General features: G+C 35.2%; 2 protein-coding genes across 3 annotated transcripts in view; one reads left to right on the top strand and one right to left on the bottom strand.

Annotated features, from left to right (window-relative positions):
* The first annotated feature begins 25 nt into the window (after positions 1–25).
* Positions 26–2312, top strand: LOC116776407 (uncharacterized). The gene is made up of 4 exons (XM_032669601.2): positions 26–1058; positions 1197–1365; positions 1443–1829; positions 1931–2312. The coding sequence occupies exons 1-4, from the start codon at positions 128–130 to the stop codon at positions 2259–2261; spliced, it is 1818 nt and encodes a 605-aa protein (XP_032525492.2). The 5' UTR covers positions 26–127; the 3' UTR covers positions 2262–2312.
* A 1221-nt stretch (positions 2313–3533) lies between these two features.
* The window catches only part of LOC116776145 (unconventional myosin-Va), a 31363-nt gene continuing 22459 nt past the window's right edge, over positions 3534–12437 (bottom strand). The window contains exons 28-41 of one of the 2 annotated variants that reach the window (XM_061525258.1): positions 12210–12239; positions 11620–11729; positions 10695–10802; positions 10022–10121; positions 9548–9665; positions 8686–8820; positions 8039–8243; positions 7442–7587; positions 6715–6932; positions 6472–6621; positions 6176–6307; positions 5883–5999; positions 5325–5453; positions 3534–5168 (exon numbers count right to left, since the gene is read on the bottom strand). In XM_061525258.1, coding sequence (XP_061381242.1) covers positions 5325–5453; positions 5883–5999; positions 6176–6307; positions 6472–6621; positions 6715–6932; positions 7442–7587; positions 8039–8243; positions 8686–8820; positions 9548–9665; positions 10022–10121; positions 10695–10802; positions 11620–11729; positions 12210–12239 — 1698 coding nt within the window. In that variant the 3' untranslated portion in view covers positions 3534–5168. The remainder of the gene's footprint in view (positions 5169–5324; positions 5454–5882; positions 6000–6175; positions 6308–6471; positions 6622–6714; positions 6933–7441; positions 7588–8038; positions 8244–8685; positions 8821–9547; positions 9666–10021; positions 10122–10694; positions 10803–11619; positions 11730–12209; positions 12240–12437) is intronic. The other variant, XM_061525259.1, reaches the window with a different exon arrangement.

Below are 12437 nucleotides of genomic sequence, written 5' to 3'. Positions count from 1 at the left end.
ATTCAGAAAAAGCTGGGAACGAAAATCGAAGCTCATTCTATCAAAAATGTCACTACAACATGCACGCTTTAATTGAAAGTGTATTTATTTTAAATAAATTAAAATTTAGAAGCGAATCGTGTCAGTTATGATACTGTATCAAAATAAAGAAATATTTGTTAGTATATTCATATATTTTGTCGTCAAAATTTTGTGCAAAGTCGTATCAAACTATCGTTCATCAATGTGTAATAAGCAACCTACTTTAACGAGTATACCAGAGAAGAATGAGCTAATTGATGAGGTTGTGAAATGGGTTCCCAAAAAGAAACATGAAGTTCTCAAAGCTAAATACAAATGTTTAAAAAAATTATTTCAAATTTACGACGCAAGCGTCATTGGACTGCTGCCGGAGAGTTATACTTTAGAGGACCAATACCCACAAGTTCCCGAACAAGGAACTTGCAGGCGGAAGAGGTCCAGGAGAACAAAAACCGATGCGTGTGCTGGAACAACTGAATTATCGAGCGGCGACGTATCGGAACAATATGGTGTAGACAGGTCTGTACCAGAATCTGTTATTAAAGATCTCAACTTCAACGAATACTCTTCTTCAGAATTGAACAAGTCGAAAGTATCAATATGCAAAATAAAAGACGAATCGACCCAAGATTCCAAGGAGAATCTCTCCATCAACGACAGAGAATATGACTATACCCCAAATCCACATCGAGTTCCGCATTTGGTGATAAGCGAGAAAAGAAAATTATCTCGCTTCCAGAGCTTCATTCATCGGATACTGGGGATAAGAAGACAACGTAATTATACTTATGTGTTATCAACAGACCGTACCTATGCGGCTAGCGATAATAATATAACGAATAGATACGAAAAGAGAAAAAGGCGAGGTCTTCGTTTCAGGAGACATAGACGTCCGAAGAAAATACAATCTGAAATAGCTTTAACGGATGCCAAGAGTCCAGTGATCCTATCTTATGTCCAATCCCTGCAACGGAACTGTTTGATGGACACAACGGCTCGACAATGTCCTATAGTTGGGTGCAAAATGATTTCTTACGGTAAGTAGACGTAGGCAAGGTTATTTTTTATAAAATACACCTCATCCACCCTAAGTTTGTGGTAAATCATGTATATTTAAAATGAAATTAACCGCTTAAATGTTAAAATAACTTTTATTTTTCAAATTACTTGTTCAGGAATAATCAATTACAACGATCACCTCAATATCTGTCATTTTTCGGATAGAAAATTTATTTGCATTTATTGCCACGAGGGCTTCAATAAGGAGCACGATAAAATTGTTCACGAAAATGAACACATCGGCATTAGTAAATTGAACATACCGTCCATGCCCTCGACAGCCAGGTTTGATTTAATGTAATTTTCTAAACATTTCTGGATGTATTTAAGGCCTATGTCATTTATTAACATTACAACTATAGATTTTCTACAAAAATCGCAAGTGACACTCAGACGGACCCTGAATTAACAAAAGCGGAGGTTCCGGAGGATAAATTAAGGAAGATTGTTTCGTTCTTCGACAAGCTGTCAGACCCGGATCAAATAGTTGCTGAAATAAAGAAGAAACGATACTCTGAATCTCATCTGGAAACTCTTCATCACAACCCGACGATTGATTCTGACGGGTCCAAGAGTGATATGAGTTCAAATCGGAAATCTGATTCTGATAAAGTTATGTCCAGTTGCGTGAATTTGCAACCAAAAACTCTAAGTAAATTGACCACATCTTTGGACTCCGAAATTACGTCGAATATTGTTCCTCTATCGCCTGTTAGGTGCCAATTTTGCGGAGAAAATTTTGACTTTAGGTTTGATATTATTCACTTGATTTATTATAATGACATGCCCTACATTTTTATTACACAGTAACTCTTTAGTCGATAATAAACTTGTTCGTTCGACATTCCAGACGTCAACTCAGCCTTCACGTGGAACTTGAACACCGGCTGTACGACAAATTCTCCAAATTCCACAGCTGCGCCGGTATAATCAACCGTGAAAACAGAAAAATCCGTAAGACATCCGACGCCACCCTCGCCCGGGCTTCGTCTACGGGCACGGAGGTCTCCCGATGCAAATCCAACGAAACTCTAAGCTGTGATCCGTCTACCAACATTGTTTATTACACTTCCATGGAATCGATTCATAAAAAACCGTCTATTGTTAATAGTATTGTCCAGAAAGTCCGCAGTGGCTTCATGTACAAATGGGAGCCCGGGACGAAGATAATTCGTGTGTAGTTTATTGTATTTTTTAGTGACATTTGTTTTGTATTAAAATATAAAGTTCAATATCGTATTTCATTTTAGTATGTTAAGCCATGGCTGTGCTGTTTTTACACCTAAGCTAATTTAACAGTCAATCTATGGTTCGTAAACTATTTTCGAGTCTATGGAGTAACTTAGACAATATATTCTTTTAATTCATATTACTTAAGCTTATTGTAAAATGTTAGTAAAAAATTACGTAACTTGGACAACCGATTGTAAAAACATAATACTCGTTCCCTCGGACACTGCGAGACTGGTTATGTTACTGGATTATGTTGTGAGATGTTATTTGAAGGCCTCGTTTAACTTCGTCTTTATTTTAATGTATTCACTCCCTTGTCAACATGAAAATAAGTCAAAAAGCCAAGCCCTCATAGCGGATGCACTTCTTCTCGATCAAAGTGCACCTTTCTAACATCAGAGGTGTGCAATCTAACCTCTTGCCAGTCCATTATCACGTAAAGACTAGGAAACAGCAATTTCTTTTTGTTTGGTTTAGTCATAGACAGAAGATTCTACATCCTACAACCGCGGTGTGACTTACTTGAGCAGGTTATGGTAGTAAATGTAATGTATACAAACGTGGTATATAAGTGTATTCGCAATGACATTTGCTATCAGGGTCTCGATCACCCCGAAGACCTAAATTGCCTATGTTCTGGTTGGTGGTTGAGATTGATGTCAACAAAATAACTGATCTTGAACTTGAAAGGGACAATAAAATTTTCTTTTTAGGACTGGGTCTGACTTTGGGACTTATATAAGCTGACTGACCAAACTAGGAGACAACCGAAAATTTTGCCTTGTCGCTGAGATTTACCCAGATGGTATATATAGCGAGGGTGCTTAGTGGGGATGACCATAAACCTAGGTGCCTGAAATCCTGCAGATAACAGATCCAGACATACACACATCACCAAAGACCAATTGATATTAGGTAGACCAAAATTTTTTAACAGTATCTCTACTTGTATTGCCTCTAACTTACGAGTACTATCCAGTTGTCATTAAAGAAGATGCTGGGTCGTTAATTCAACAATTGCCATATAAGTAGATTTTCGTTAAATTTTTCTTATCTTTTGTTTTTTTATACCAATGTAAACAGACACGTCTTCAGGCAAACTGTTCCACTTCCTGGGAGTAGGAAGGAGGTGGTGTAAAGCTTCATTTGGAGGCGAGGGAGGTCAAGAGATTGAGTTTTGGTTGCTTGTTTAAATAGGGTAGAAAATAACAGACAGTAACTTTTACAACATGTAATATATTGTTCTAATAATAAATAACTCCTAAACTATACGGAATGTAACGCTCACAGCACAAACAATTGTTATTATATTCAATAAACTTAACTGATTGCGGTTCAAAAACCGGTCACCCATCCATTGATAGGACGCGGCGGTGTCGCTTGACAATCGACATTTTTTAATTCAGCACTATAGAGACTTCAAAACGCAATCATTAAGTTCATTTCAACAAACGCAGTAATTATAATACTATAGATAGATTATATAGAAATATTTTATATAAAAAAAAAACACTATTGTCATGTTTAGAGAAAATAGCACGAATTAATTATAGCCCGCGGTACAATATATATTTCCGAATAAAATGCATTTCCGAGTTAAATGCGTACGCCATCAGCCTAGATACAGGGCAGCTGTGTCTGAAGGGGGTCGAGCGAGTGCTGGACATAGGACTTACATAAACACGACAGAATACTTCAAAGATATGCTTATTATTGCTTAATGTTAAACACTAATAAATAAAAAACGAATTCAATTTTAATTGTGAACAACATAATTTAAATAACAAAGATAGGCTTCAATAATTTTCTATTTAATATATTATATTTTGGCTAAATTGTCAACAATAATTATTGCAATTAGATTGCATTTGTAAATATTCCTAGTACGGGTCCATTTCTATATTATTATATATTTTTTTCTACTTTTAAACCATCTCAGTAACACTAACAGCTCTGTTGACAGATAATTCCCAGTCATATATAACACTAATGTTACTAATAAACAGAAAATTTAAAATGATTACTATTTAAATATCTAATTTAGAGTTATAATCGTTTAATCATTTAATTAATAAATAAAAACATTCACACAAAATAGATAAGTATTGTATATCAAGACCAAGTGTGTAAAAAAAAAAATAAAAAATAAAAATGGCTGACAATAATTTCAAATAGGAAATAAATTAAAAAATATATCAAAGTAAAATACGCAAGAAAAAAAATATATATATATAAATAATAATAGCAGTTGAACAGTATTAACAAGCACCTAATTATGGTAACATTTAGCAAACAAATTATACTAGCAACACCATACTAGAAACGATATATATATACTAATTCAAAATGGAAGATTTAAATACAGCATAGTTATTGCCGATATTATATTATATTATGCAGGAACCTACAGATATAAACTTAAACATAATTAAGTACAAAAAAAAACATTTTCGTTGACGTATATGGCATTAAAATATTAAATTGATGATAAGACTTAACGTAGGGGCATATTGGCTACAATATAAAATAGTGCAAATTCAACTCTATTTCTACAGCATTACGGTCCACTTTAGTTCTACGGCGGTATGCGAGTAAGAATTAGCAAAAAACAAAAATCTAAAGTTATCGATTAAGTACTTCGTTTTAAGTAAAAAATAATAAAACTGAGCATTCATGAGCGACCGTTCAGGAAGCGGATGTGGCGTTAAATGTGGCTTCGTATGTTGATGGCACCGATCAGTATAGACGAACGACAATATGGAGCGGTTAGTTCACAAAACATTGCATATATATTTTCCAATCTTCTGCTTCCAGTAATATCCTTCTGCGGCAGCGGATCTTCGATGACGTAATATCTGAAAATATATACATACATATATATATATTTAAGAAACTCCTTTAGAAATTGAAAAGTTTGAAAAATTTTTGTACATTGGATGGTTTACATAATTAGATGGCTGGCTGATAAAAATTACTGGAGAATTAAGATTGGTGGACGAGTGGATGGTTACCTATATCTTGGTGAGCAATCCGTCCAGTTCCAGCACCTCCGGCACCTCGACATCCTCCAGCCGGATGGACGACGGGTTGAAGTGGAACTGCACGGCGTATATCATCTTGGTATCCATGAGTAGACTTTGCTGGAAGATCAGATATAATATATATAAATATATATATATATAATAATAATAATATATATATATATATATATATATATATATATATATTATTGTTATCTTTATACAACGACTCCCCTCTCATGTTACACAACACAAACCGAGCCGTCAGTGGTTGAACGCTTCCGGAGAGTATGTATTATAGTAAGAAATAGATAGAAATGTTAACTTTCTATTAACCATTAGTACGGATACTACTATACTCAAGTTTCTATAAAACAAAATTGAAAGTCATATATCTTCTTATGTCTAATAATGTATTGTAAATCATATCTCTTTCTCTCTCTAACACTATATTGTGTCTCCTTCTCTCTTTCTTACACTATACTGTATCTCTTTCTCTCTCTAACACTACCCAACACTACCTCTTTCTATGTAACAATCTCTATTTACCGGCTCCTTGTTAGCGTTGGGCCCAGCTCTCTCCTGCATCAGCTTCTGTATCTCGTGTATGAACTCCCTGGTCACCTTCACCTCGTATTCCTCGGCTGGTGTGTACATGTTCAGGATCTGAGGGTAGATTTAAATTTACTGTATTATGCGCTTTATTTTGTAAAATTTATAACACAAACCTATTATATTGAAATATATAATACATTGAAAAGCCTTGAACTATGATACATACACATAATTGTGTGTATATAGTTACATACGTATGTGTGCGTGTGTGTGTTTGTGTGTCTTACCTTACAAACTTGCATAGCGGATAGATCAGCGCACATGTCCACAGTACTGACCACATCCGCCATGGACTTACGAGCCTGGAGCAGTTGCACTGCTTGGGTTATAGGTTTGAGGACGCTCAGGATGTCCTCCATCTTGATGAAACGAATTTTAACTTAGTATCACATACTTTTGATGAGATTATTAAAAATAAACAATTAATTTATTAGAGAGTGGTTGCATAATGATGCTTTAAAAAATATTGCTATGACCGCTTTATAATTCAAATTTTTCATTATATTCATATAAATCTACTCACACTCTTCTGTCCGTACTCCGCCAGGTGTTCCTTAATCCAGTTCTCCAGGTGCGAGATGTTGAACCTTATCTGGAGACCCTTCGCCCAGCAGCACAGATCCTTACGAAGCAACAGCTGGTTGAGGCTGTACGCGCAGATGAAGTAGAATAACTGGAAATGGTATCAAGAAAATAGTATTATAATTAGAAATAAACATATATTATATATATAAGGGTATCAGGTATATATATATTATTGGTATACCTGTTTAAATATAACAACGGTGAGCGCCGTGTCGACCGCGTGCAGTCGCAGTATGTCCCTAGTATTGGTGAGTTCGTGCTTGAGCCTGGCGGGCCCCGCGGAGGGCGCGGGAGGGGCGCGCGCCCCCACCGCACCGGACAGCCCGCTGATCTCCTCGTACTCCAGGATGGCCGGCACGATGAGACGCTCCAGCTGACGCTCCAGAAGGTTGATCAGACCTGCACGTTTCAAAGGTTGATAGCATCTGACGTTTGACGACCAGAAAAGGTTTGTGACAACTGGCAAATGTTGATGACATCTGTCACTTTGGGAGCAAATTCTGTGATAGCATTTATTTTTATATAAATATATAATGTCGGTTAACAAACGAGTCTTATCTTCTCATATTCAGTCTAAACCACTTTCTGTCTCTTTCTAAATGTTTAGTGCAACCGAAGTCCAAGCCTGTGATTGGTTGATGTAATTTTTTGTAAACATTTTAGATATATGATCAGAAAGGATTTGAAAATATCCAAATATTTCCGAGACTGATTGCTTAGTATCGTTTTTAAGTTAAAATATGGTTTAAAAATGTATACTATATAAAAACTTAAAAACTCGCTATACTTGCTATAAATGACCTTTGGAATTCTATAGTCCTAAAAAGCCCTTATCACATACTTGAATTTAGACCCAAAAAGTTATAAGCCCTTTAAATTCGTCATGTCACCTTAGAAACTCAACCGACCTTGGAATATGGAGATGGCTATATCGCTCAACACCTGTCTGTACTCCGACAGATCGAAGATCCGAAGACTTTGTTGGTTCTGACGAGGCGTGTTCGCCTCTTGGTAACAAGCATCACCGCTATACTGACGCAGATTGTTCAGCAACCTGGAAAAAAAATCCATTAGTATTATGGAATCGATTAAATTGGAATAAAATTTTTCAAAATTATATAATTCAGACACAATCATTTCCTTGTCATATTATCTATGACTTACTATGAAAAAATACTACATATTATATAAATATAATCTGTAGTGTATATATATAAGTAATTGCAAAAAAAGGGTCTCATAACTATTTATAAAACAATTTAACATATCTTAAATAGTATACTGTATTGTTAATGTCATATAATTCTTATTAAGAACCATTAAAAGCGATGACAAATGACAAAGATCCCTCTGTCTACTGCGTCGCCTACATTGATTTCAGGTTTGACAACGATCAAAAGCATTCTTAAAATTTTGTTTATATAAATTTTAGGTCCTATTAAAGGTTTTTTCTCGTTTTAAAACATTTTTTAAGTTTCTTGACCGTGATAATTATCTCCCAATACCTCAACATGTTAGCCAGCCAGAGCGCGTTATATTCAACGCTGTCAGCTCTCTTCTTCAGTGTCTTCCTGACTCCAATCCTTATGGCCCTCATGAGCTGGTGCATCTTTGGTTCATCGTCAACGTGGTCAGTGTGACGCAGCATCATGAACAGGATGTACGCTGGCAGCCCTGGCAGCAGGGTTACCGCTACACGAGGCTTCAGATCTATGATATGAGAAATATAGATCTAGTTAAAGTAATTATTATAATAATAAGAGTATCAAGATTAAGAGAAAATGGCGACTTTAAGAGAATTGATAGATTTAATGTAGAGTTAATACAATAAAAAATAAATTATTAATTCTAGAACAGTACTATGTTAATCAATTTAGTTGAAATATTTTAAATAACTCAACCTTAAATATTTATATAGCTAGTTCTGTACCGCGGTTTGCCCTCTAAGATGCTATACTAATATTTCTGGCAACTGTATAAAAATGTGCATACTCTGATTAGGTTTAAATCAACCAAGAAAGCAAAAAACCAAATTATGGAATAAAATTTCAATTAAAAAATCCATAGCGCCTGATAAACACACGAGCTAGATTTTGCTCTTTAAATCTGTAAGGGGCTAATAAACTAATATTAAGTCCGTTTAAATTCTCACCGGTCACAAGTTTCTTGATAATGGTCCCCTGATCTTGCAGCTTGTATTCAAACATCCCCAGGTATTCTATCTCTTTCTTCCTTATAACCGGCGTGATCTCCTGGTTGGTGGAAGACGTTTGTGACAGCATAGTATCTGCATATGAGATACACAATGATAGGTATAGATATATATATAGGTCCATCGAGAAAATTATATTAGTTTAAAGTTTTTTTGGATACTACGCATTTTTATTATTTTACACCTACACAATCTCGAGGTCACGGTGCCTTTGCAGCGACCGCGATCACTGACAGACAGTTGAACGTGTATATTCCTATTATTTATAATATAGATATTAAGGTGCAAGCATCATGAACAAATCTAACATAAGCGCTCGTGTATTTCACTTAGTACGAGGTTTTAACTACAACCGCCAACACATTACAAAGTTAATCGCAGTCTAGGAACTTGTTACAAATATATATGACCTTTACGGTCTTAAGCGAGTATTACAGCAACATACTTAAAAATATTAGTTACTATAGAGGTTAAATGAGTTTCTTTTTCTTTGCTCAACTGTAGCATAATTAAAATAAATATTTACACTTAATAATCAGTAGATCAAATTTAACAAAAAAATTTTTAAAAAGTATTAAGAAATTAATTAAAAATGCTAAAATAGTTTGGGATGCATATTACAAATACACGAGCTGGATTAGAACCAACGACTTCCAGCATATTGCATATCAGTCGCTATTACAACTAAGCTATCGGTCCTTAACACGCCCCCCCCCCCCCGCCCATTCTTTCTCTCTGGCTCTCTCTCTCTATATATCTGTATGTGTGTGTGTGTGTGTGTTTATATACCATCTAAACTCACCATTTCCTTCAAGTATATCTTGAACGTCTTCAATCCCAGCCTCCTTCAGTTTGTTCACCAGGAGACGTATCTGGTTCTTGTATCTTCTGCAACTCTCCGACAGCTTGTCGACGCGTTCCTGGTTTATGTGTAACAAACAAACAGATATAGTTAAATAGAAATTTTAACGAACACTGTAAAATAAAAGGCATTCTTGTTAATTTTTAAATTAGTAAACAAATGTTTTTGGACAATTCATAATTATGTTTACAAATTCAAAATTTATCTATTTTATAAGGCGTGTGTGAAATGGTAAACTTTACATATATTTACATTTCTTATTTACAAAATTTATCTTGATCCGTTGACCGCATTTCCATTTTAAACAGGCTTATTATATCATGACGGCTGACTGTGTTAATGTGTGTACTATTTTTTATTATCTATGTATATATATTATCACAGCAGCTCATATTTTTAATAACAATAGCATACCTGTATTGCCATGTTCTCCGAGGCCAGTCGTATGATCTCGTTCTGGGCGTATTCTTGGCTTTTATTCTTCGGCTCTTGACTTAGATCAGCGCTGAGCAACCTTTGCATAGACACAACTTATTAAAAACTGAGAGACGAAACTTTCCATCACTCCATGGATCCACCGTGCAGGTGCCGGGTCCATCGTTGCAGGGAGAGGAGCTTCAACAGTGCTTGGGACTTGCGACCCAGGTTTAGCTTTAAGGGACCCTATCTTATTCGAAGAACGCTCACCTCCACTGTCCAAGCTCCTCTCTCTATCTAATTTACTAAATAGAATTTTAAGAATTCCGCTTTTGAGGGTAGCTTGGTAAAAGTAGGTATCATTACCTCATAAATCACTTTTACATTCCTAATAAAAGAACCGCTGATTGTTTTTATAAACAAAATAATAGCCTTTTATGGAGGTAATTAATTACTTTTGTAACAAAATTAGATTACTGGAACAGACGAGGAATATAGAATTTAAATTTTCATTCAAATTATATTTGTTTGTTAATGTTAATTATATTGAAAGGACAGAAAAATAAGATTATAATCTTAAGGAGAGTGAAAATTTCAATGAAGAATATGTCACTTTCTCGTGTGTTCACGAACGAACGAACGAACGAACGAATAAATGATATTGACTCACTTCTGATATCTCTCATTCTCGTCCCTTAGTTTTTCGATTTCCTGCTTGGCCTTCGATATATGCTCGGAGTAGAATTTCTTTTCAGCTGACAATTCCTCTTGGAGTTGTCTGGAGACATTAAAATGAAGAATAATTTAAACCGACAGACATTTTCCTGTTATGTCAAAGATATTGCTCTGACCGGAGAACTGTGATTAAGTCGATGTTAGCTGCATAGTTGTTTCTCTTACAAGGTACTACAATCCTACCCAGGGAACTACTTAACGCGAGCATAGTATTACATCATTTGTTGAAGTTTTACGTTGGTTGGTTTGTTGTAGACATGGCCTTCGTCCGTGAAAATGAGGCTGTACGTTCTTTGAACGGGTGACAGACCAATTATTAAAATTTTATCATCAAAGAGTGCATTAAAAAAGTTCATCTCCGCGCAGTTATCAAGATTATAAATCGTTGACATTGGCAGAATATTCAACGATCCCAGTGCTGGCAGCCATGCATAGCGTAAATAAAAAAAAATACTTTAAAGTGATATTAGTGGGTGAGTTTTATTAAATTTCCTTGATTTCTTTGACGCACTAGAAAATCGCTTCCCGAACAACGGAATCGACGAAGTCTCCCAGGTTGCAGCGCGACCAGGACAAGTAGGTCGGTGGGAATACGAATGAGATAAAATTAATAATAATAAAAAAATCTTTTGACAACCAACAAACAGATTCTCAAACGGATTTTATTATTTATATATAAAAACTTTTTTTGTATCTAGGACTCTAGGCAGGAGGTAACAGAGCTGTACACGGATAAGAACAATATTAGATAGATCATCGATATGCGAATATTTCTAACTACATGTCAATGAGACGTACAGACTGTTGGTTTTTAGGTGAATTCTGTCCTCGTATTAAGGTTTCATACGTATATTACGCACCTGTTTATCCCCTTCTGCGCCTGATAGGCCGTCGCCAGTTCCCCGTCCTCGTTGATGATGTCCACGTCAGAGCCGTAGTTGGATGTGGCGAGCGACTTTAGATTCACCGTCTATTGTAATAAGATACAAATTAGCATAACATCGATATATATGGTTTAGTCTCAAGCGATTTCATACTGTCACTATATTAACATACGATTCAAATTGCATTAACAAAAAAAAAACATTAAATATATAAAAGCAACGTGTCTTTAATGACAACAAACGGAATTGTATTAGGAATCGAAGCTGCTATATATAGGGTGTCTCAAAATTAACGCAAGATTGCGTTAATTTTGATTAAAGATAATCTTGCGTTAATTTTGGGACACCCTATATAATGAAATAAAAGTAATGATAGTAACTTAATTATAAAGACATACCATGCAAATGCCGAAGAAGCGTTGCAAAGGAAAATGGAAGAAAATTAACAGAAATATACGAGAAATAAATTTTAATAAGTCTAGTCTAGTCTAAGCTAGTCTAGATTTGAATTAAATAAAACGAATATAACACAAATCATAACCACATCAAGTAACAAGTCTACTCACGACGCTCTTCAATGCTTGGAACCAAGGTTTCTGTGTGGAATGGCATAAAATAGTATAGTGAGAGTTTTAACGGTATTTATATATAAAAAATAAATTGTTTGTCCGTGACGTGAGGAGACCGAACACTGTTTGGTCATAGTGTGTGTGTGACAGAACTCAGAACAGCTAACTTAGACATAACAAGTCCCGAGTGAAGATTACAGAATAAAGAATAACAAGGAATAATAA

The sequence above is a fragment of the Danaus plexippus genome, chromosome 28 (genome assembly GCF_018135715.1).
Source record: "Danaus plexippus chromosome 28, MEX_DaPlex, whole genome shotgun sequence".
Classification (NCBI taxonomy): Eukaryota; Metazoa; Arthropoda; class Insecta; order Lepidoptera; family Nymphalidae; genus Danaus; species Danaus plexippus.
This window is presented reverse-complemented; position numbering and strand designations above follow the sequence as displayed.